The sequence below is a fragment of the Sturnus vulgaris genome, chromosome 7 (assembly GCF_052056855.1).
Source record: "Sturnus vulgaris isolate bStuVul1 chromosome 7, bStuVul1.hap1, whole genome shotgun sequence".
Lineage (NCBI taxonomy): Eukaryota > Metazoa > Chordata > Aves > Passeriformes > Sturnidae > Sturnus > Sturnus vulgaris.
In genome coordinates, this window is record NC_142249.1 from 25676263 (window position 1) to 25697375 (window position 21113).

General features: G+C 59.3%; 4 protein-coding genes across 6 annotated transcripts; 2 read left to right on the top strand and 2 right to left on the bottom strand.

Moving 5' to 3' along the window:
- Positions 1–938: 938 nt before the first annotated feature.
- Positions 939–5308, top strand: LOC106860311 (tubulin alpha-5 chain). The gene is made up of 4 exons (XM_088168172.1): positions 939–1008; positions 2591–2813; positions 3356–3504; positions 3712–5308. The coding sequence occupies exons 1-4, from the start codon at positions 1006–1008 to the stop codon at positions 4681–4683; spliced, it is 1347 nt and encodes a 448-aa protein (XP_088024298.1). The 5' UTR covers positions 939–1005; the 3' UTR covers positions 4684–5308.
- A 538-nt stretch (positions 5309–5846) lies between these two features.
- Positions 5847–8348, bottom strand: STK16 (serine/threonine kinase 16). Of its 2 annotated transcripts, none has more exons than XM_014888090.2 (7): positions 8199–8348; positions 7306–7525; positions 7100–7233; positions 6905–7025; positions 6735–6830; positions 6545–6666; positions 5847–6457 (listed from the first exon to the last, which is right to left on the bottom strand). In XM_014888090.2, exons 1-7 carry the CDS (start codon positions 8282–8284, stop codon positions 6319–6321), a joined length of 918 nt encoding a protein of 305 aa, XP_014743576.1. In that variant the 5' UTR covers positions 8285–8348; the 3' UTR covers positions 5847–6318. The 2 variants fall into 2 exon arrangements, with proteins under 2 accessions (XP_014743576.1, XP_088024301.1); XM_088168175.1 differs by having other exon boundaries at positions 8167–8315.
- Positions 8349–8869: 521 nt separating this feature from the next.
- Positions 8870–14164, top strand: GLB1L (galactosidase beta 1 like). Its single transcript, XM_014888089.2, has 16 exons — positions 8870–9004; positions 9439–9611; positions 9926–10076; positions 10314–10374; positions 10642–10736; positions 11111–11291; positions 11371–11429; positions 11556–11677; positions 11855–11895; positions 12189–12307; positions 12418–12492; positions 12571–12660; positions 12794–12907; positions 13191–13322; positions 13638–13853; positions 13930–14164. The coding sequence occupies exons 1-16, from the start codon at positions 8951–8953 to the stop codon at positions 14146–14148; spliced, it is 1902 nt and encodes a 633-aa protein (XP_014743575.2). The 5' UTR covers positions 8870–8950; the 3' UTR covers positions 14149–14164.
- Positions 14165–14322: 158 nt separating this feature from the next.
- Positions 14323–21043, bottom strand: ANKZF1 (ankyrin repeat and zinc finger peptidyl tRNA hydrolase 1). Of its 2 annotated transcripts, none has more exons than XM_014888087.2 (15): positions 20617–21043; positions 20228–20337; positions 19735–19837; positions 19151–19335; positions 18757–18872; positions 18488–18641; positions 18072–18294; positions 17800–17895; positions 17458–17634; positions 17256–17363; positions 16569–16833; positions 16008–16119; positions 15724–15891; positions 15540–15610; positions 14323–14967 (listed from the first exon to the last, which is right to left on the bottom strand). In XM_014888087.2, the coding sequence occupies exons 1-15, from the start codon at positions 20735–20737 to the stop codon at positions 14847–14849; spliced, it is 2130 nt and encodes a 709-aa protein (XP_014743573.1). In that variant the 5' UTR covers positions 20738–21043; the 3' UTR covers positions 14323–14846. The 2 variants fall into 2 exon arrangements, with proteins under 2 accessions (XP_014743573.1, XP_088024297.1); XM_088168171.1 differs by having other exon boundaries at positions 17458–17610; positions 20617–20879.
- Between the last annotated feature and the right edge of the window lie 70 nt (positions 21044–21113).

The following is a 21113-nucleotide window of genomic DNA, read 5'->3' on the forward strand; positions in this document are numbered from 1 at the left end:
TCTGCTCCTTCAGAGTAATTCCATTGCTGACATCTCCCTGTGTCTTCACAGATATGACTGCCACCAGAAGGATGTAGGAGTTGGAATTGTGTCCTATAGCTTATTCTAAAAGTTATTCTGCACCTCTGTCCTGGACAAGGGACCCAGTAGTGTCTCCTGGCATGCTACTGAACAGCAGAGGCCCATCCATCCAAGGAGGGGTAGCTGTGTGACCCAAGGTCCTGGCAGCAAAGACAGAGCCCTCTTCCTGCTCAGGCAGCATTCAAGGCTGATGGTCCAGGCATCCTCAGGAGCAGAATCAGCCCTGGCCTTGGCAGGGGTGACTGCACTGGCCTGGGCTCAAGCAGAGCTGCTGCTCTGAATGTAGTCACAAGTTATTAACAGTAAGCAGGCTGCAATGACCCTTTTTTGGCAGCCCAGATTTGTCATGCAGATCTGCAGCTTCACAGGGTTGTGCAGCACTGCCTGTCTGTCCCCACGGGGAGAGAAAGGCAAACCTTGGCTGAAGCCTCCCAGAGCATCAATGGTGAAGGGAGGTTTAGGGGGCAAAGTGGGCTCCTGCGTCTGATTCGTGTCTCTATCGTGTTTGTCCTCCTTTCTCCTGTTCTAGAGGCCCAGCTGGACTCGGGGTCTCCCCACATCCCTGGGGGAGCTGGTAGCAGAGCAGGTTAGGGACTGTTCTACCTGCTCTGCCCCCGGTGCTGGTGGCTCAGCACTGCCTGTCAACCCTGAGGGCTGGTCCCCAGGCCCCCTGCTTCCCTCCCATCAGAGAAGGGGGAGCACCTCGGGGTTCCTCCGCAGCCGGGAAGACCCCGCCAGGCTCCCGCGGCCCCCGAAGGGGGTCCCCCCTCCCCGCATGCAAGTGTACCCAAATAAGGGGGCGTGGCGGCACCAAGCCCCTCCCCCCTATAAGAGAGCGCTGCGGAGGGGATTGCAGCAGCCGCAGCTCCGCGTCGAGCTCCGTCGCACAGAGCCGCCGGGACAGCCCGCATCCCCCGCCGCAACATGGTGAGTGCGGGCCGGGAGGCGGGCACGGCGGCGAGGAGAGAGCCCGGCAGCCCCCCGGCGGTCCCTCCGCTGCACCGTGCCCGGCGGAGCCGTGGCGACGCGCCCTCTCCTTCCCCGCCGTGACCTTGGGCAGCCCTCCCGGCCGCTGCCCGGGGACAGCCGTGCCCCCACCGCCCCGTGGCCCCCATCCCTCGCCCGCCGCCATCGGCACTGGGGCGCTGCCCCCACCCCCGGCACCGCCGAGGCAGCGCGGGGGGGCGCTGGGGATGGAGGAGGATGACCTCTCCGGTGGGGAGCGGTGGCCGCGGATGGACGGGAACAGCTGCCGAAGGCGGAGGCGACAGCCGGGCACCGGGGGCCGGAGCGGGGCGTTCGACGGGGCTCCCCCGCGTCAGTGCGCGCCCCGTCGCGGCTGGCGGCGGGGAACGGGCGTGGGGGTCTCGTCCCTCCAGTCTCGTCCCATGGGCATCTGGCAGCGGCAGAGCAGGCTGGGGTCGCTCTCCGAAGCGGGCAGTGGCCGCTGCCCTCGCCCGGGGCCGGAGCTGTCTATATTTAGCGGCTCAGGAGTGGGCCGGGGCCGTGCCAGAAGTCGCAGCGCAGCGCTCTGCCCGCCGCAGCGCTGACCGGGCCCTGCCGGGGAGCCTGCCCCCAGCCGCCCTCCCTTCTTCTTTGCGGCTGGGGATGCTCTTGGCCTTCCCGCAGGAAGCAGGAGCCCTTGTCCTACCCGGCGCTGGACCGGGGCACGGACCCCATCGCGGCTAAGGGCACTGTGCAGTCGGGGAATGCAGGGTCGAATTGCTCCAGGACCTCGAGGCTGAGTCGGGGCATCCTGCTCGGGGAGGCAGGGATTCTAGGACTAGCAGAGAAGGGATGTTGGAGTAGCGGAACAGGCCTGCACCTCCTGAATGGGAGTGCATGAAGCACATCTCCAGCTCACAGCCTGCTCCTCAGCACTTCTGCCAACGCGGTTTTTGCAGCACAGGGTTGGGACTGCATAGCCGAGAGAATCTATGTTCCTCAGAAACTGCTGGTCTTCACTGCCAGCCCTTACCTGGCTGCCACCTAACACCCTTGCATCCCCAAGTCCACTCACCCCACAATACTGCTTATTTGGCTCTGGAACAGCAGGCAGAGGGGTTTCCCCATGCTGATTGCCCCTCATGGATTAAACGTTTGCCCCTGACAGCTCAGCTCCTCACTGGACTGCTGTTGCATGGGGAAGGGGCTGAGGCTGCCAGGGACCCTGGAAGAGTAGTTGGGCCACGCTCTGCTCACCTTACTGCTGAAGGACAGGCCCAAGCAGAGGCCATTGAGCTGGTGGCCACCAGTGAGGGCAGGGGCAAGAGAGATGCCAAAGCTGGATCTTGATCCATCCAGGATGGTGCCTGTGCATGGCTGAGGACAACACCAGCTATGGGGAGCCCCTCAGGGTCATGCAGGAGGTCACCCAAAGGAAAATGGGACCACTGACCAGAGCAGGCCCAGAGTGGGTGACTGGGTGGCACTGGCACCAGGTAGAGCCCTCCCTGGAGCAGGCAGGACAGCACTGTGCCAGGATCTGACTCTGCCTCCCCCTCCCCAGCGTGAGTGCATCTCCGTCCACGTCGGCCAGGCCGGCGTCCAGATGGGCAACACCTGCTGGGAGCTGTACTGCCTGGAGCACGGCATCCAGCCCGACGGGCAGATGCCCAGTGACAAAACCATTGGCGGAGGGGATGATTCCTTCACCACCTTCTTCTGTGAGACTGGTGCTGGGAAGCACGTCCCACGGGCCATCTTTGTGGACCTGGAACCCACAGTGATTGGTGAGTGCACCCTAGTTGGGCGGTGATAGTGGTCATTATTTCTGGGAACAAACAACCCATTGCACGACGCTCCTGGGACTTCACACAGCCTGAGCTGCCCCCGTGGGTGGGTAGGAGGCAGTTGGTGTTCGTGGTCTTCTGACAATATCCTGCACTGGGTTTGACCCGAGGGCCCTTTTTTTTCCCCAGGAGAAGCCACAAGCATGAGCAACTTTTGTTCTTGAAGTGTCCTAGAGTCAGTGGTGCTTGTACCACATGTGCACAGAGAGAAACCAGCCCAACCGGCACGGCAGCTCCTGCTGTGCTGTGCGCAGGCAGCTCCTAAAGGTGGGAAAAGCTGAGCTGTGCAGGGAGGTGGCAGCCACCTCCTGATGCCAGAGAAACCTGATGCTTGTGGTGGCTTTGCTGACGTGTGGGTCCCTGGTCATGCCATCAGCAGGCGGAGCCAGGGTGAAGGGCGGCTGCTAGCGCCCACGTCTGCTTGGCGGCCAGCTCAAACCAACAGTCTCCACTGGCCTCAACCTGCCCCCGTTCTCTCCTAGATGAGGTTCGGGGAGGTGTGTACCGCCAGCTCTTTCACCCCGAGCAGTTGATTACTGGCAAGGAGGATGCTGCCAACAATTACGCCCGTGGGCACTACACCATTGGCAAAGAGATCATTGATCAAGTGCTGGACAGGATCCGTAAGCTGGTAAGTGACTGCAGAGAGGGGATGTGTCTCCCTGGACTGGGGTCCAGTATCCTGCTGGAGCACAGAACATTCTGCAAACCCTGCTGACCCCTGGGAAGCATATGCAGCTGACCAGGGCAGGGATAGACTGAGTCCTGAAGGGACTTGTGGACAGCCAGTCACAAAGAAATGTGTCTCAGAGCGGTCCCTCCTCATCTCTCTCTACAGGCTGACCAGTGCACAGGCCTCCAGGGATTCCTCGTGTTTCACAGTTTTGGAGGTGGCACTGGCTCTGGATTCACCTCCCTGTTGATGGAGCGACTCTCTGTTGATTATGGCAAGAAGTCCAAGCTGGAATTCTCCATCTACCCAGCACCACAAGTCTCCACCGCTGTGGTAGAGCCCTACAATTCCATTCTCACCACCCACACTACACTGGAGCACTCGGACTGTGCTTTCATGGTGGACAACGAGGCCATCTATGACATCTGCCGCCGGAACCTGGACATTGAACGCCCAACCTACACCAACTTGAACAGACTCATAAGTCAGATTGTCTCATCCATCACGGCATCACTGAGGTTTGATGGAGCTCTGAATGTGGATCTGACTGAATTCCAGACCAACCTGGTGCCCTACCCTCGCATTCACTTCCCCTTGGCCACCTATGCCCCTGTCATCTCCGCAGAAAAGGCTTATCATGAGCAGCTGTCAGTAGCCGAAATCACCAACTCCTGCTTTGAGCCAGCTAACCAGATGGTGAAGTGTGACCCTCGCCATGGCAAGTACATGGCCTGCTGCCTGCTGTACCGTGGGGACGTGGTGCCCAAGGACGTCAACGCTGCCATCGCCACCATCAAGACCAAACGCAGCATCCAGTTTGTGGACTGGTGCCCCACGGGCTTCAAGGTGGGCATCAACTACCAGCCACCCACGGTGGTGCCAGGGGGGGACCTGGCCAAGGTGCAGCGCGCTGTCTGCATGCTGAGCAACACCACGGCCATTGCCGAGGCCTGGGCTCGCCTGGACCACAAGTTTGACCTGATGTATGCCAAGCGCGCCTTCGTGCACTGGTACGTGGGTGAGGGCATGGAGGAAGGGGAGTTCTCCGAGGCACGGGAAGACATGGCTGCTCTGGAGAAGGATTACGAGGAAGTGGGCCTGGACTCCTATGAGGATGAGGAAGAGGGTGAGGAGTAGAGAAGCCTCAGCCAAAAAAGGACCACGCTCCTTCCCTGTGTTACCTGCAATCCCTTTGCAATAAACCATTTCAGAGCCTCGGTGTCTCCCAGTATCCCCCCAGCTGTTTCGGTTTCTTGCCAGGTCAGGTGTGTGGTGAGTGCTTCAGCCCTGCTACTGGTGCTGCTATGCTTCCTCCCACTGCTCTGCTCCAGCTCCAGCTTGCTACCTGTGCAGGTAAGACCCCTGGGGTCTAGTCCCTGGTGCAGTGGCACACATCCCACCCCACTCGTTGCTCCAGCCAGGGGTGGGTACTGCTTCCTTGTGTGATATGTGGCCCTGTGTTGTATCCTGGAGCTCAGGACAGCAGATGTAGTCTGAGCAAGAAAATAGTGGCAGCTGTTGGGTCTTCTCATGTGCAGCCCAAGGGTAGGTGGTGGACTCACCTGGAAAGATAGTGGTTGAAGCAGTGGGAGCAATCTGGCACACCTGCCCCTGTGGTCACCATACAGGGCAAGTGGTATGCCCAGCTCTCTGGTGCAATGGGTGCACCCTGCAATGGTACCCAGCATGGCATGAACGCCTGCTGCTGCTGTACTGCTCTTTGCGGTGAGAGGATTAAAGGAGGGGAATGCTCCCTGTGAAACTGCTTGTCTGCATTTCTTTTTTTACAACCTCTCTGTGGGTAGCCCAGCTGCTGGAGTTAGTGAGCCCCTCCAGCCAAGGCTGCCTGCTGGTCTGAGGGTGTCCTCAGTCCTGGGGTGGTTGTGCTGTCCCCATGCTCTGCATAACCCCACCAGAGCAGAGCTGCTGCTCCTGCCTCCCAAGGTCTGGAAGCTTCCCAGTCTGGGCATCCACTTCCCTCTTCATGGGCAGCAGAGTTCTGCTTGTACCCCTGCCCCTGCCTGCCTGTGCTGATCCCTGCCCTGCAGTGCCCAGCTCTGGATGCTCTGAACAGCAGTGTCTCGTTCCAGCTGCAGAGTTGTGTTAGCTCCCAATAGCAGCATTCTGAGGCCAGGGATTAACTTTCCCTGCTTACTCCTAATGCTCTGGCTGTGCTGCCCCAACTGGCCTCCGCTGCCCTTCCTCTCCAGCAACGCTTGGCTGCTTAACCCAGACAGTGTGCCCTGCTCTCCCTATGCCCGGGCAGGACCCCTCTTTGCAGACAGGGACACAGCCACACCTCCGCAAGAACATATTTTACTTCAAACACAAGGCAACATCAGTGCCAAGAGCAGTGGCAGAGTAGGCACTCCCTCTGCCTCCCTCCAGCACAGCACCAGGATCCGGCCCGCAGCTCTGCCCCGGGCAGGAGCAATCTTCCTGGGACACAGAGCTGCAGGACAGCAGCTCCCATCCCTAGGAGGGGTCCCACAACATCCTCTTCTGCCACCCCCAGGGAAAGTAGCAGCTGGCAAGGGACCCATGTTTAGCAGCAGATCACATATCCACAGCTCAGGGGCACAGACCAAGGCCCAGGCAGCAGCATCCAGGGCAGAGAACACTCCAAACCCAACACACCTCCGGCACAGAGCAGCAGCTCTCCCCCAGGGCATCAATCCCCTCTGCAACAGGTCCGCAGGGCAGCAGGGATTAGGGCAGCTGCTTTTCCCCTGGCTCAGCCTCAAGATGCGTTGCCACTGGAAGGGGATGGGCTCAGATCTGTGTGGTGTCCTGTCCCGCCGGTGCTGGCAGCAGCCCCTCCAGTTGGTGGAGGATTTCATTTATGCTGGGTCTCTCCTGGGGATTCACTGTCATCATGGAGAAGAGCAGGCGCTGCAAGGCAGCTGAGTATCTGGAAGAAAGACAGCGAGGGGAGGATCCATGTGGTGCCCAGGACAGGGGCCACCCAGGAACAGGGTCACCCTCACCAGCCCCTCACCTGGTTGTGGAGGGCAATGTGAGGGGGTTCTGAACCGCCAGAGCTACACTGTCACCCTTCTGGAAGATGGCATCATAGGGACCCTCTCCAAACATCATGCAGTACAGCACACAGCCTAAGGACTGGAGTGTGTGGTGTCAGTGCGGCCTGCAGCAGTGGGATGGGGGAGGCCAGAGGGCTGGATCCTTACCCAGATATCTGTACGCTCATCTATGATGCACTGGCTCGGCACTGTGAAGAGCTCGGGGGCACGGTAGGAGATGGTGCAGCGCTGGGCAGCCCAGTCCTGCAGAGAGCAGGATGGAGATGAAGGGACTGGAGCAGGGACAGGCCCATGGGGTGATGTTCCAGGCCACCCACCTGCACAGCCATGGCCTCCCGAGAGCTGCTGACTTCGATGCGAGCTTGGTTCATGGAGCCCAGGTCCATCAGCACAGGCTGGTCATCCTCATCCAGCAGCACATTGGTGGGCTTGAGGTCCCTGTGGGGATGGACATCTCTGAATGCCCACTGGGGCCCCTGCCAATCCCCCTAGCCAGTGCTGCCACTCCTCACCTGTGTGCATAGCCCTTGCTGTGGATGGCTTGCAGCCCACGGCAGATGCCATGGAGGATGAAGAGGATCCGCTGCTCTGGCATGAAGGTGCCTTTCTCTCGCAGTGCTTCCACCTCTCTCCAGAGGGTTCCCCCCTGGCAAACACAAACAGCTGGTCACCACTGCTGCTCCTGCGGTGGTCGGGCAGCCAGGAAAGCCCCCCTCACCTTCACATAGGGCAGGAGAAGCCAGGCTTCGTGCTTGGCGCCCTTCTCCACCATGCAGTGGGCCACCAGGGGCAGGATGTTAGGGTGGTTGAAGAGGCCGTGCATCTCCACCTCGTGCAGGGCGGCCTGGCGGTCTTCCTTGTCATGGCACAGGATGCGCTTCAGGGCATAGAAGCGCCCATCCCGCAGCCCCTCCACTAGGTCCACATAGCTGAAGCCCCTACAAGGAGTCAAGAATAGCATGGTTTGGGGGATGTGACATCCATGTTGGGGCGTTGTGCCCAGACTCATCTATGAGCACCCAGGGGAGGGGGACAGAGGGCAGCATGAATCCCCCAGGTATGCACATCCCCCCACCTTGTAGGCACCTGCCAGGAACCCAAAGCATCTCCTCTCTGTTTGAAAAACCCCACTGGCCCAATCATTCCCACTCCCATGGCTCCAAGCACTCACTTCTGGGAATGAGCAACTGCTCCCTGTCACTCAGCATGAGAATCATCTGTCATGCACAAGCACCCCCCTATGCTGAAGCATCATCCCTCACCAAGCCCAAGTACCTCCCCAAGCCCCGAGGTGACCCGAGCTCAAGCATCTCCCCATCCTGCCCGACCATCCCGTGCCTGCGTCACCCCCATGCCAAATCATCTTCCATGCACAAGCACCCCCGTGCCCAAGCATGTCCCCCACACCCAAGCATTCCCCCTGTACAAACATCCTCAGGGCCGCGCACCTCCCATGCCCGAGCATCCCTCATACACAAACACGCCCGTGCCCAAACATCCCTCCCCATGCCCGAGCACGCCCTTGGCCCGAGGACCCCCCTTGCCCGAGCATCCCTCCCAGAGCACGGGGACTCCCCGCCCGAGCCCCCCGCGTCCCAGCCCGCCGCGCACCCCTCTGCCAGGCGGTGGAGCAGGAGGTACCGCGCTCCCCCTAGGCTGACGGTGCCCCGGGAGCAGACGCACAGCGTCTGCCCCATCGCCCGTCCGCGTCATCGCCCGCCGCCGCGCGTCACCCGCTGCGTCACCGTCACCCTCCGCGTCACCCGGCGGGCGGAGCATCATCGCCTCTCGCTGCCGGTGCCGCCGCGCCCGAGAGCTGCGATCCCTCCTCTTTACCGCGGGCTCGTCCTGTCCTGCAGCACCTCCCGACACCCCTGTCACCAGCTCTGTCATCAGCCCTCGGCCCAGGGATGTTTTCCTTTCCCTCATCCAGCAGCAGCAGTCCTCCGATCAGAGCTACAGCCGAGCTTTCCATCACCACTTCTCTGATGGAACAAGCGGGCTGAGCTCAATGAAAGGGTTCTGCTGGCGGTGACACTTTCATGAGGCTCCTTGTCCCCTCACTTTGATTGTCACTCATCCATCCCGCTGGGCACCCGGGGTGTGCTCCGTGCGCATTGTGCCGCCTGCATCCCCTGCTGGGGTGCTGATCAGCAGGGGCTGATGTGCGGCTGGCCAGACGTGGAGGGTCGGAGCCGCCCACCCCTTTCCCATGGTCCCGCCCCAGCTGTTCCAGCTGCCTGCACTTAGAACCGGGAGAAGGAAGCGCTCGGCGCTGGCCAAGATCCTTCTCCGATCACGTGAAGGTGGTGGCCACGTCCAGTTTTGTCCCCTATCCCGGGCCTGCTGAGCACCTGGCGAGGATGGGGCTGCCGGCTCTCGCCCTGATGCTGGCAGGGGGGCTTCTGCACACGCAGGTTAGCAAAAAAGAGTGGAAAGTCTGGGAGAAACGGGTATGACTGAGCTGTGAAGGAGCCGGTGGGACGCCTCCGGAATCTGCCTTACTTCCCGATCCGTCTCCCCTTCTCGTCCTGCTATAGCTCCCTGCTGCAGCAGCCCATGTCCTGCCCCAATGTCCCAGCTTGCATTCCCAGCTCCTTCCCTGCCCTCGCAGCACCCACCCCAGCAGCACCCGTCTCCGCAAATGCCACCAGCTCAGTCGGCGGGTGTTTGATTAGCGGGGAGGCTCAGTTCATCCCTCCTGCTCTCCCAGGAGGACAGCTTGGTACCCACTTCGAGGGAGGGCTCCTCCAAGAACCAGCCCCATCAGTGCCTGTCCCAGGAAACATAGGAAGGGGCGGCTGGGCTCGGGGAGGTTCTGCAGCCCTCCAGCTCTGCCCCTTTCCTGCAGGCCTCCCCTTCGGCACGCTCTTTCCAGCTGGATTATGAACACAACTGCTTCCGCAAGGACGGTGCCTCTTTCCGCTACATCTCGGGCAGCATCCACTACGCCCGCGTCCCGCGCTCTGCCTGGAGGGACCGGTTGCTCAAGATGTACATGAGCGGGCTCAACACTGTGCAGGTGTAAGCCATGGTGACAGCCTTGGCAGTGTACAGCCCACAGCCACCACGGGGTTTCTGGGATCAGCAGGAACAGACGAGGGTGTTGTCTGACCACGGGGAGCAAGGACCAACACTTGCACTTGGCTGTGACCCCCCAGGTCACCCTTGCCAGACGCAAGCATGAGTGTGGGCTAGTTCCAGTCCAGCCCAAGTTGCCATACTCAGCTCAGGCTGCAGGCCAACTCCCAGAAGCAGAGGGACCAGCCAGTGGGATGGTTCCCTGTCGTGCTGGGATGTCCTTAGCTCCTGCATGCTGATCTCCCCTCTCACCCCAGCTACGTCCCCTGGAACTACCATGAGACACTGCCAGGAGTTTATGACTTCACTGGGAACCGGGATGTGGAAGCCTTCCTGGACCTGACAGCTGAGCTGGGACTTCTGGTGATCCTGCGGCCAGGGCCTTACATCTGTGCAGAATGGGAGATGGTGAGCCCCAGTCCCCAGCCTGATACAGAGGTGACAGCTGGTCTGGGAAGGGCACAGCAGGGTTGGCCCTTCTGGCTGTCACACTGACTCCAGTGCTGTGCCTGCTGTGCCCAGGCTGCTGTTCCACATGCTGTGCTGGTACCAAGTACTAGCACTGCAATGGCCAGGTTCAGCTCTGTGCAGGCCCAGGCTGCTGAGCAGTTTCTCTGCCTCCCTCTCTGTCGTGTGTTTCTCCAGGGTGGCTTGCCTGCCTGGCTGCTGTGGAAACCAGACATTGTCCTGCGCACTTCCAACCCCGGTGAGGCTCAGCACAGGGCTCTGGCCACCATGTCCTTACAGCCTGGTGCTAGTCCTGACATCATCTCCACACACCTGCCAGCTCTGTCTGTGTGGTCTTTTCCATTGTCTTCTCCATCCTTTGAGAGCTCCGTAGTTTGAACTCCATCTCCACTTCCCCTCTTGCTTTACCCTGCCCCATCTGCTCTGTCTTCATCCTGGCAGGCTGGCTGCAGGTGGGCTGGGGTGGATGCTGCAGCTAGCCCCTGCCCTGCCTCTGCCCCTCCAGCCTACCTGGCAGCTGTGGACTCCTGGCTCCATATCCTGCTGCCCAAGATCAAACCACGCCTGTATCAGCAGGGAGGGAACATCATCAGTGTGCAGGTAAGGTGCTGTGAGGCCCAGCCCCATGCCCTGCTCTGGGTCCTCTTTGGATATGCCCCAGAAAGCCACTGGTATCCCCTACAAAATGATCATACCCAGCAAAGCTCAGAGAAATCCCTCCCAACTTCTGGACCTAGGTGTAAATCCAAGGGCTGGGAATCTGAGGTACCTGCCATCACCACAGCAGTGAGGGACATCAACAGAGCAGGAGCTCATGGTGGGACTGGAAGGTTATGCTCAGAACCCACCTGGGGGTTGTCAGGACATCTGATGATGTCCAGAGAAAGAGGGTGGTGCTCATCCCAGTGGGTAGTGGGAGCTGTCTGCAGCCCTGCCATGTGCATACTGGGTATTAGTGCCTGCCCTGCTTGCAGGTGGAGAATGAATATGGGAGCTACTATGCTTGTGACTATGGATACCTACGGCATCTGCTGGGCTCCTTTCGGGCACTGCTGGGGAGCGAGGTGCTGCTGTTCACCACCGACAGCACAGGAGCAGAGGAGCTGCGCTGTGGCACGCTGCAGGGGCTCTATGCCACCGTCGACTTTGGGCCAGGTGTCCCTATGGGGAAGGAGGAGAGAGGATATGGTCTCTTCTCTGCCCTGCTCAAACCTCCCTCTCTCCACATTCACAGGATCCAATGTGACAGAGGCATTTGGTGCCCAGCGCCGCGTGGAACCAAAGGGGCCCCTGGTGAGCTTGGCACGCGTGCTCTAGGGGAATGACCCATCACAGCTTTGGGAAGGCAGAGGCACCAGGCAGTGAGGCAAAGAGGGGTGCTGGGCTCAGGCTGCAGGTGACAGTTCCTTTCTCCTCCAGGTAAACTCTGAGTACTACACAGGTTGGCTGGACTACTGGGGCGAGGCACATGCCAGCACCAGCGCAGCGTGGGTGGCACGGGGGCTGGAGGACATGCTGCAGCTGGGAGCCAGTATCAACATGCAAGTAGTCAGCTGGCAGAGGGCACTGCCACCAGGGGAATGAGTATCACCTCTTGCCTTCATCCCACAGGGATCAGGCCAGCAGGGAGCGTGGGTGCTGAAGGGAAGGGGCAGTGCATGGTGAGCCCCTGCTGGGTCTGTGGGGTTGCTGACCAGGCTCTCTGGGATGTATCATAGGTACATGTTCCATGGAGGGACGAATTTTGCCTACTGGAGTGGTGAGTAGAGCCTTGCCCTAGGGAGGGAGGGGCACACTGGGGAGCTTTCCTTGGCCATCCCTGAGAAGCCTGCTTCAGGCTCTTGTTCTGTCCCATGGGGCAGGTTGACACATAGCCAAGGGCCCTTGAACCCAAGCTTGTCTTCTCCTGGGGACTCCTTTCGTGCCTATGTGGGGGCTCACAGTTCTGGGTCATGCACCCCACATTGCACTGCAGCCAGCCTGGGGCTGGGTTCCATGCCCTGGGCTTGTGCCAGAGCCCCTTCCTCCAGCTCACATCACTTCCTTGGCCAGGTGCCGACTACAAGGACCAGTACAAACCAGTGACCACCAGCTATGACTATGATGCCCCCCTCTCGGAGGCTGGAGACCCCACAGAGAAGCTGTTTGCCATTCGTACGGTCATCAGCAAGGTAGCAAACCTGAATAAGGGGACAGTACTGGGGACTGCTGCTCGTGTACCAGCAGGGCAAGGGACACCTCCCTGCTTGCCATGGGGAGCAGCTGACAGTCTGCTGTTCAGTTCCAGCCCCTGCCAGTTGGTCCGATGCCACCTGCCACCCCCAAGTATGCCTATGGCTCGGTGGCCCTGCAGAAGGTGAGTGCCTATCCTGAAGGCTGTACTGCCCCAACATGGCACTGTTCAACTGACCAGCACTCATCTCTCTCTTTGCAGTATGCTGACCTCCTGGATGTCTTGGATGTGCTGTGCCCCTCTGGACCCATCCAGAGCCAGTTCCCTCTCACCTTTGAGGCCCTAAAGCAGGTGAGAGGCTGGGTGTAATGGTGGACACTTGAGGAGACTCCCCCTGTCTGCCTGGCCCTGGCTCTGGGGCAGAAGAGCATAGCTCACTTCCAGCCCCATTTCCCTTCCTGTTCCACCCCACTGTGTCCTGCAGGCCTATGGCTTTATGGTGTACCACACACAGCTGCCCTGGGATGTCCCAGATCCAGCCATACTGGGTGCTCCTCCCCACAGCATCTGTGACCGTGGCTATGTGATGCTGCAGAAGGTGAGGCTATTGGAGCACACCAGTCCCTGCGACAGTGCTCCAGAGGGCTTTGGGACCTGCTGGTAGTGGGGCTGTGCCATGCCAGGGCCTTGGGGACAGCCAGGGTGCCAAAAACCATACTGAGCCTTTGTGGGGTGGCTCTTGGGCCCAAATTTTCCCCCTTTGGGGACAGAGAGCCACCCTGGCTCTGGTGGGGATGGCAGCAGGATGCTACGTGCCTGCTGGCAGTGTTGGGGGTGGTGAGATCCGAACATGGGCCAGCAGCACTGACCTTTGGCTTTAGGAGTACCAGGGAACACTGGAGCGGGACGGGCAGACAACACTGCATGTAACGGGCAGGGCAGGGGACACCCTGGACATACTCCTGGAGAACATGGGCAGGATCAGCTTTGGGGCCAACACCAGTGACTTCAAGGTAAGGGGAGAGGGCCATGAGGCTCCAGAGGGGATGGCCTGGCAACCCATGTGACCAAATATCCCCTTTACTGCCACCTGAGACAGAGTCCAGCCTTGGTGGGGACAGTCCCAGTTCTGCTTCCTGGTTCATCTCAAACCTGTCAGCATAGGGCTCAGACTGGCACCCCTCTCACTTAAGCTGCCACGGTCCTTCGCACCTTACAGGGGATCCCATCCCACCTTCACTGCTGCAAGGGGGACGTGCCCTGAGGTTGCCAAGTGTCCTGACTCTGGCAGATACTGCTGCTTCATTTCCCCTCCTGTTCCATCTCAGGGCTTGCTGGGAAACCTCTCATTGAACTCCAGGCCTCTCAGCAACTGGCTGATCTATCCCCTGGCCATAGACACTGCAGTCCAACAGGGCTGGCCCCAGGCTGCACTGCCAAAATCAAGCAATGGCGGCAGAGTGGGGCCAGCTTTCTACACTGGGACCTTTGAGACACCTGGCATTGCCTGGGACACCTTCGTGAAGTTCCCAGGCTGGAGCAAGGTGAGGCAGTGCATAACTGGGAAACGGGATAAGAGTGGATCAGACACAGCTCAGTCCCATCTCCATCATCTTCCAGGGACTGCTGTGGATAAATGGCTTCAACTTGGGCCGGTACTGGACCCGTCGTGGGCCCCAGCAGACCCTCTTTGTGCCTGGCTCGGTGCTGCACGTTGGCCGCCCCAACAACATCACAGTGCTGGAGCTGGAAGAGGCACCTCCCACTCCTCTCTTGCTCTTCCTTGACCAACCCCTTTACAACAGGACACTTGGCTTCAGCACCACGGCCACAGAGTAAACACTGCTGAGCACTGGCCTTGCCTCTCACTGGGGCTGGGGAGATGGGAAGGGGCTGATGAAGCACTGGGGCTAAGGAAAGGCACAGGTCCTGGCACAGACCTCTGGGACTAATGAGTAAGGGACCCAGGAATGAGCTTGATTTACATGTCAATGCCACACTCATCCCAAATAGTTCCAGTGACCATGCTGACTCACCCCACGGCCAGGGGGGTCAAGGCATCTCTTTATTGACAATGTAGGAAGAGGAAGTAATTGCTAACATGACTGAGATGCTGATGGCAGCCAGGAGAGGAGAGGTAAAAGCAAGCCTTGAGGGTGTCCACAGGCTGCAGGTAGCTCAGGGCTGCAAGATCTGTATGTGTCACGATCTGTCCTTTTACCTAGACAGCAACCTATGAGGTAGCCATGAGAAAAGAGCCACGGGGCAGCAGGACCCCTGGCTGGAGCCAGGCCACTCAACAGTCCCAGCCCCTCACACTAGCACATGGTTATTAATCTCAGTTATTAACTTTGCCCAAGTCACCACCCAGAGTGACATTCATGCCCAGAGCCTTGCCAGAGCTGCCCTGGAGACTGACATAGCCAGCTCAGTCCCTCTGACCATCGCTGCTCCACAGGCTCTCCCTTGCTGCACAGCCAGTGCTCAGCCATGTCCCCAGCACACTGGTCCTTGGCAGGCGGTAGCAGTCTCCAGCGTTAGGTGCGGCCAGCCTGGGCCCGGCGGTGGGTTTGCAGGCAGGCCGTGGAACAGAAGGAGAAGTCGAGGTAATGGAAAGGGATCCGTCCCAGCAGGGACTCTCCACAGTGCCAGCAGCGGCTGCAGGAAAGAGCAGAGCTGGCCCTGAGCAAAGGAGACACTTCCAAAAGAGTTAGAAGAGGAAAGCATTCCCTGACTGGACTATGACACAAGACACCAGCAGCATGAAGGAGCTGGGGCTCCTCTGGTCTCACAGGGCTGATGGGCTCACCCAAGAGCCTGTCCAGGACATGCTCCCTAGGGGAGATGCTATATTGGAGGTACTTTGAGGCAGAATGAACATGGAGGGACTTGGCCCCTATGAAGGTTTTTAAGCCCCTGCCCAGATAAGCATGGGGAGTGCTGGCTGCCAACAAACCTGTTGGGGTGGCAGAGGAAGGTAAACAGGGACACAGGAGTGGATGGCTGTTGGCTTGCTGTAAATCTGGCCGCAAGTGGACCAAGTCATCCTTAGCAAAATATTTCAGGGGAGCAGGGCAAAACAGGGAGGAAACTTTTACACAAGCACTAGTGGGAATTGAGTGGACAGAATAGCTTTGGACTGGAAATGAGAACTGGAGCAAGAAAGGCAGGGAACAGCCGTGCTGACATGGGAGAATTTGTCTTCAGAGCCATGCTGCTGGGATGGTTACCTGATGTTGGTAAGAGTCGTGCCGGTGTCCTGTAGCTGTGCAGCCAACCTCCGCTCAGCAGCCAGTGCCCTCTGGGGAGCAGAGACAGCTCAGCCCCTGCAGCCCCTGGGAGCTGCTGTGCCCAGAGCCCACCCACCACACCGGTACTGCCCTATCTGGGCTGGATCCCCTTCCCAATCCTCACCTTCTCCCTGTCAGACAGGGCTGCAAACCACTGCTTCTTTTCCTGCTCCTGCTCCAAGCGCTGCTGCTCCTCCCGCTGGGCTTGCTCCCGTTGCTTCCTCTGGGCTTTCTGTGCCCGCTTCTTCTCCAGCTTCTTGGCCTCCATCTCCTGCGTCAGGGGCCCAGGCACCTGAGGGCAGAGGGCAGGCAGCATCTCCCACTTGAGCCTGGGGCAATGGCACAAGTGGGAAAGGAGAGCTTTGCTCTGGGGTCCCCCTCCAGCGAGGGCAGAGGGCAGGCACCCACCTTGGCACGGCTGTAGTCATACTTGTCTGGATGGTCCACCATGAATTTGCGGAAGGCATTGCGGGTCAGTCTGTCAGCAGAGATGCAGTATGGGGTCCTCTCCTGCCTGTCCCTGTGAGACAAGGGAAACCACTTCACTCACATTGCTGTCTGCATCCCACTGGGCTGTCAGCCCAGATACTCCCCAGAGATGAGCAGTGTGTACTGCAGGCCACACTGCAGCCTCACAGCCAAGGAGGGTAAAGTTCCTTATTCCTACACCAGAATCCTCCAAATCTTTCTTGCTTCTCAAAATAGGGCTTTTGTCTCATCCTGGCCCTTGGAACTGCCTGCCAATAAGCCTTGGTGCACTTCGAGGCACTGCCCACCTGCTGCCATGCCAGACCAGGCAGGCAGAGAGAAGGGTGGTTCAGCTCCTACGCCTCCCATAAAAACTCCAGATGTCTCGGGTCATAGAGACCAATAGTGGCTGTCCCAGCCAATTTCCTGTGGCTGAGAAAGGAGTGAGTTCCTGGACTCCCACAGCAGGATTGTGAACCACTGGGTGCCTTGCAGCCATACCTGAGGGCAGGGTCTGCCCCTGCCTCCAGCAGCAGACACACAGCCTCAGCCTTGCCAGCCCGTGCAGCCACATGAAGCAGGGTGCAGCCACGCTCATCCACGGGCTGGTTCAGCAGGGAGCGGGCCATGTCCAGAGATTCCCCATCCTCACTGTCCCCTGGCATGCCCCCATTCTCTGGCACACCCAGGAGGCGCCGCAGTGTCTGCACATCCCCTGTCTTGCAGGCAGTGAACAGAGCATCACAGAGCTGGGTCTGAGGGTCTCCTGCAGGGGAAGAACAGGAGACGAGTCTAATGGGCAGACTGGGCAGAGCAACACTGGTCTAGGGAACTGGGAACATACACAATGCATCACCTTGCTAGCCGAATTTGGGCACTGCAGGATCTCCAGCACCTTCAGAGTCTGTGGCAATGTGCTATGGCATTGCTAGGCACTGTTGGCAGCAGCCAAGTCCTCTCCTGAAGTAAGACCCACTCCAATCCCCCCAGTGCACCTGGTTTAGCCAGGTGGTGCCTGGCCCCCTTGGCTCCAAACACACCGCTCACTCAAAGGCATATGACCACATTAAAGACTTCTCACACCCAGCTGCTCTGGGCACCTGCATGACAATGTGCTCTTCACCCCACTGAAAAGCCACCAGTAAATGGGGCAGGCATCCAGCCAATGCAGCTCCCGACCCTACTTACCTCCATTGCTCCAGGGAACGAGCCCAGTCTCAGCCTCCCCCTGCAGCTTTGTCACTGGCTCCAAGCCAGGTTGTCCACAGTGGTATCCAGTCTCTTCAGGACAAGGGCCTGCCCATGCAACACATGGTGAGGAAGAGGGTCGGTAAGCTAACATCCCAGTCATGGCCTTCCTACACTGTCCCTGCCAGTTCTTTCCCCTCACCTTTCTCCACCTTCTTGTCCCTCTTCTTCCTCCTTTTGCGGTTTCGCTTGGGCACCACTTCGAACTCCCGAAGGTCCAAGGTCCCCAGTGTCACTTCCACAGTCTCCAGTTCTCCTGCAAGGCTTTCTTCTTCCTCCTCCTCCTCATCCGGGGCTGAGGGGGGTGATAAGACTGGGGCTAGGGCCCCACACACAGAACTAATCACTCGAGGCTCTCAGCCAAGAACACCCTGTCTTTCTCCTGTCCAGCCACACTCTGAAGCTGCAAATTTGGCCCATGCCATAACATCAGACCCCTCCTGCTTGCTCATATAGTCATATCTCCTTCCATGGTTCAACTCACTAGTTGTGTCCTCCTGATCCACCTCTGCCTTCTGCTGCCTCTTGTGCCAGACTTTCCGGGGGGACCCAGTGATGTCCTCCAGTGGCGTGTCCTTCCCTGGGCAGCAAGGGTGCTCCTGTCATTGCCTGGGGACAGGGAGCACCCCATGTCTCTGGGGACTGAGGGCTGAAGAGATAGCACCTCCAACCCATAGAGTAGCGTCCCCTAATGCACAAGGGACCACATCACCCCCCCTGCCCTGACCCACAGGCACAAGGGCTGGTCCAACTCACCATAAACCTGCAAGCTGGCCAATGTGGCGTGGACTCGCAGCACCTCTCGCAGAGTGGCCCTGCGGGTGCTGAGGGGGATGTGGCAGATGCGAGGGTCCCCTCGGGTGAGGGGTGGGTTCCTGCCACCGAAGAGCAGCGCACGGTTTTGGCGAGGGGCCCGGAGAAAGATGCGCTGAGCTTCATTCAGGTGCTGTGCCCAGGCTGCCAGGAGGTCCTGAATATCCTGGGAGAAAGGAGAAGCTTTATGGGACCCTGAGCACACTACGTGTGCAAACGTGAGCAGGGACAAATCCAGAACAGAGTAGCCTCCATTAAGGCCTGCCCCTTTTCCAAAGCCCACCGCCCCTGCCATGCCCTCCAGCAGCAGCCAAGACCACTGTCCCTGCCAAAAGCCCAGCACTGTGGTGCATCCTCACCTTGAGCAGTGCAGCTTCGTTGTAGCGGCGCAGGGAGGCCCCAGCTGATCTGGGTGCTGACCCTGGAGTCTGGGCATCGCGAAGGCCCTGGGCTGTGCCCCGCCGTGCTCGCACCGTGTAGCGGTGGAAGGTCTTGTGCTCCTGCACCTGCAGGCTGTGGAGCGGGGCAGGCATGACCAACAGAGCTCAGTGTGCAAGGCATTAATATGCAAAAGTAGCTCCAGTTGACCGTGCCCAGAGGGACAAGCCTGCTGTCCCCCTGTACTCACCCCCGGAACACTGCTCCTGCGAAGTGCCCACCACCTATCATCAACACAACCCAGCACGTGCTTGCACTGAGGCTCTGCAGTGATGCTGTCAGCTCCAGCGGCTCCTCAGTGTCACCCTGATACACAGATACCCTTGCTAGCATCCATGGCATTACCTCCTTACCTCTTGCTGTCCTCAGGACAGAGACCTGCCCCTCTGCTAGCACCAGAAGCAGGTTTCTGGGAGCACCCCAGAGCCAAATAATAGGCCACCAAAAACTCTGGGGCTCCAACCTGGCACCAGAATCCACCCTTCCTATCACAGGAGGTAAGAGACTGTCAGAGAGCCATCTAAAACCCAGTGCCACCCACCTTTTCTGAAGTCCCTTTCCCAAAAAGCTGGGATGTGACTTGCCTTCCCAGTGGCCAGCACGCAGCGGTACATGGCAATGAACTGGCCCTTCGCATTGCGGAGCAGCACCTTGTGGGAGCGGGGAATCTGGGGAGTTCGGGGAGTGTCACTGACAGAGGGCAGCAGCTCTGACTCACTGCTCACATCAGAGCTATCCGAGTCAGATCCTGAGATGCTGGAAAGATCACCTGCAAGGAAAAGAAAAGATGCAGTGAAACAAAGCAAAGATTAATTAACAGCCTCCCCAAAACTCTGTAGGTGACTTCAACGGCATTTGCAGAGTGCCAACAACCCCAGAAACGTTTCGTCAAATAACCCTATATATCATAAACAAGCTGTGACCTGGGGAGATAGGAGTTTGGGGCTCTGGATCCTCAGACATGGTTAGGCAGGGGCTCGATTAAAACACCCCCCTCTCCCTATAACATATCTTAACAGCTCAGAAGCAATGCTAGACCCTGAGAAGACCCCACAGGGACAGAATAAAGGGACCTTGAACTAGCAGACAGCTTCATCCCTGTACAGAAGAGCCCAAGTGAGGTTGCTGACAGCTCCTGGGCTCCAATGCAGACAGTCCAACTCCTCACCTGTGCGGATTTTCTCCTCAAACACTTCTGCAGGCAGCGTCTGGTGCCCCAGGAGTCGCTGCTTCAGGTTGAAGCGGTGCCAGTCAAGACGGTAGTGCTCAGTCTGTGGAGCAAAAACGTATGAGCTGGCAGCATCTTGGTGGCCCATGAAAGTCATCACCACCAAAGGGCATGAGGTGACAGACCCCAAGGGCTAAACTGAAGCTGGGCTCCTTCAGTGGTCCAGACTGGAAAACCACAGTATATTAAGGAGTTACCCACGAAACAATTAACCTGAACAAATACAGACCTGTACTGCACTTACTCCTTACTTCCAGTAAATGATACTTTTAACTGATAGTATACAAGGTAGGAGTGCCAGATCCCAGCAGGTTGTGAGCAGTGAGCAAACAGACAGCACCGGGCTGCACCATGCTGGGGCTGAGCTTCCGCAGCAGGATCCCACCAGTCATGCCAGCCCCACTCCCACTTCACACTGCTCAGCCCTGCTCACCTGCTCCTCCCGGCTCCCAAACACCTGCCCGCAGGTCAAGCAACACATCTTCTCTGGCACCTCGGCCACCCCATGGGCTTTCTCCTCATAGCTGGGTGCTGCAGGTTTCTCTGGAAGAACAAGGAAGGACTGTGCACATGCAGCCCCGCAGGCTGCACTGCAAGGAGTGAAGTCTCCTCAGTCCCTCTTCAGCCAACCCTATGCTTGAATGAGCTTTGGGGACCTTGGGGGGTCACCAAACCAAGCCCATTTACCCCCCCAGGTAGCTCCCATGGCCAAGCTCCGGGGTGATCACCCAAGCTGAGCTGGGGACAGAACACCAAATCTGTGGTGGATACGAGCTTAGTCAAATACCTTCCCTCCCGCCATTCCCGCGGAGCCCCACGCACCGTGGCTCGCAGGTGTCAGCTCGGCAGCACCCGTATCCGCAGCAGCTCCGGTGACAAGGATCAGCCCATGCAGGAGCTCAGGGTCCTGAGCGGCCTCAAACACGGACCTGCTCTCCGGCATCGCTACAGCTCCCAGCGGACGGGACAATGTCTGAGTAATGGGCCCGTCAGGAACCAGCTGCCAGTGACCGCCCCGATACCGGCACCAAGGGCCCACTGCTCTGCTCCCGTCCGAGCTCTCACTGTGTCCGGGACCCTCCCGCGCCGCGCCCGAGGCCGTGCGCGATCCCCCTTCCCCGAGCCGCTGCACTCCCGTCACCGTCCCAGCCGCTGGACCCCCATGACCCCCGACACCGCTCCCCGGTGCCCGCCCCGCCGCTCACGCGCGGCCGCTGCCACCCGGCCCGGAAGCGGCGCTCGTCACATCCCACGCGCCGCCGCGAGGCCCGCCCCCCGCGCCCATTGGCCGCCCCCGTCCCACCCCCCGCTCGCCATTG

Bases quoted from the DNA above. Each gene is read 5' to 3' on its own strand.
- LOC106860311 (XM_088168172.1), top strand. The intron at 2,814-3,355 runs GTGAGTGCACCC...GTTCTCTCCTAG, and splicing joins CCTGGAACCCACAGTGATTG to ATGAGGTTCGGGGAGGTGTG. The intron at 3,505-3,711 runs GTAAGTGACTGC...CTCTCTCTACAG, and splicing joins TGGACAGGATCCGTAAGCTG to GCTGACCAGTGCACAGGCCT.
- STK16 (XM_088168175.1), bottom strand. From the start codon at position 8,300: ATGACGCGGACGGGCGATGGGGCAGACGCTGTGCGTCTGCTCCCGGGG. The intron at 7,234-7,305 runs GTGAGGGGGGCT...TGTGTTTGCCAG, and splicing joins TTCTCCTGCCCTATGTGAAG to GGGGGAACCCTCTGGAGAGA. The intron at 6,667-6,734 runs GTAAGGATCCAG...CACACACTCCAG, and splicing joins ATGAGCGTACAGATATCTGG to TCCTTAGGCTGTGTGCTGTA.
- GLB1L (XM_014888089.2), top strand. From the start codon at position 8,951: ATGGGGCTGCCGGCTCTCGCCCTGATGCTGGCAGGGGGGCTTCTGCAC. The intron at 12,661-12,793 runs GTGAGAGGCTGG...TGTGTCCTGCAG, and splicing joins CCTTTGAGGCCCTAAAGCAG to GCCTATGGCTTTATGGTGTA. The intron at 12,908-13,190 runs GTGAGGCTATTG...CTTTGGCTTTAG, and splicing joins GCTATGTGATGCTGCAGAAG to GAGTACCAGGGAACACTGGA.
- ANKZF1 (XM_014888087.2), bottom strand. From the start codon at position 20,737: ATGCCGGAGAGCAGGTCCGTGTTTGAGGCCGCTCAGGACCCTGAGCTC. The intron at 20,338-20,616 runs GTGCGTGGGGCT...TTGTTCTTCCAG, and splicing joins GCTGACACCTGCGAGCCACG to AGAAACCTGCAGCACCCAGC. The intron at 16,834-17,255 runs GTAAGTAGGGTC...CTTCCCCTGCAG, and splicing joins CGTTCCCTGGAGCAATGGAG to GAGACCCTCAGACCCAGCTC.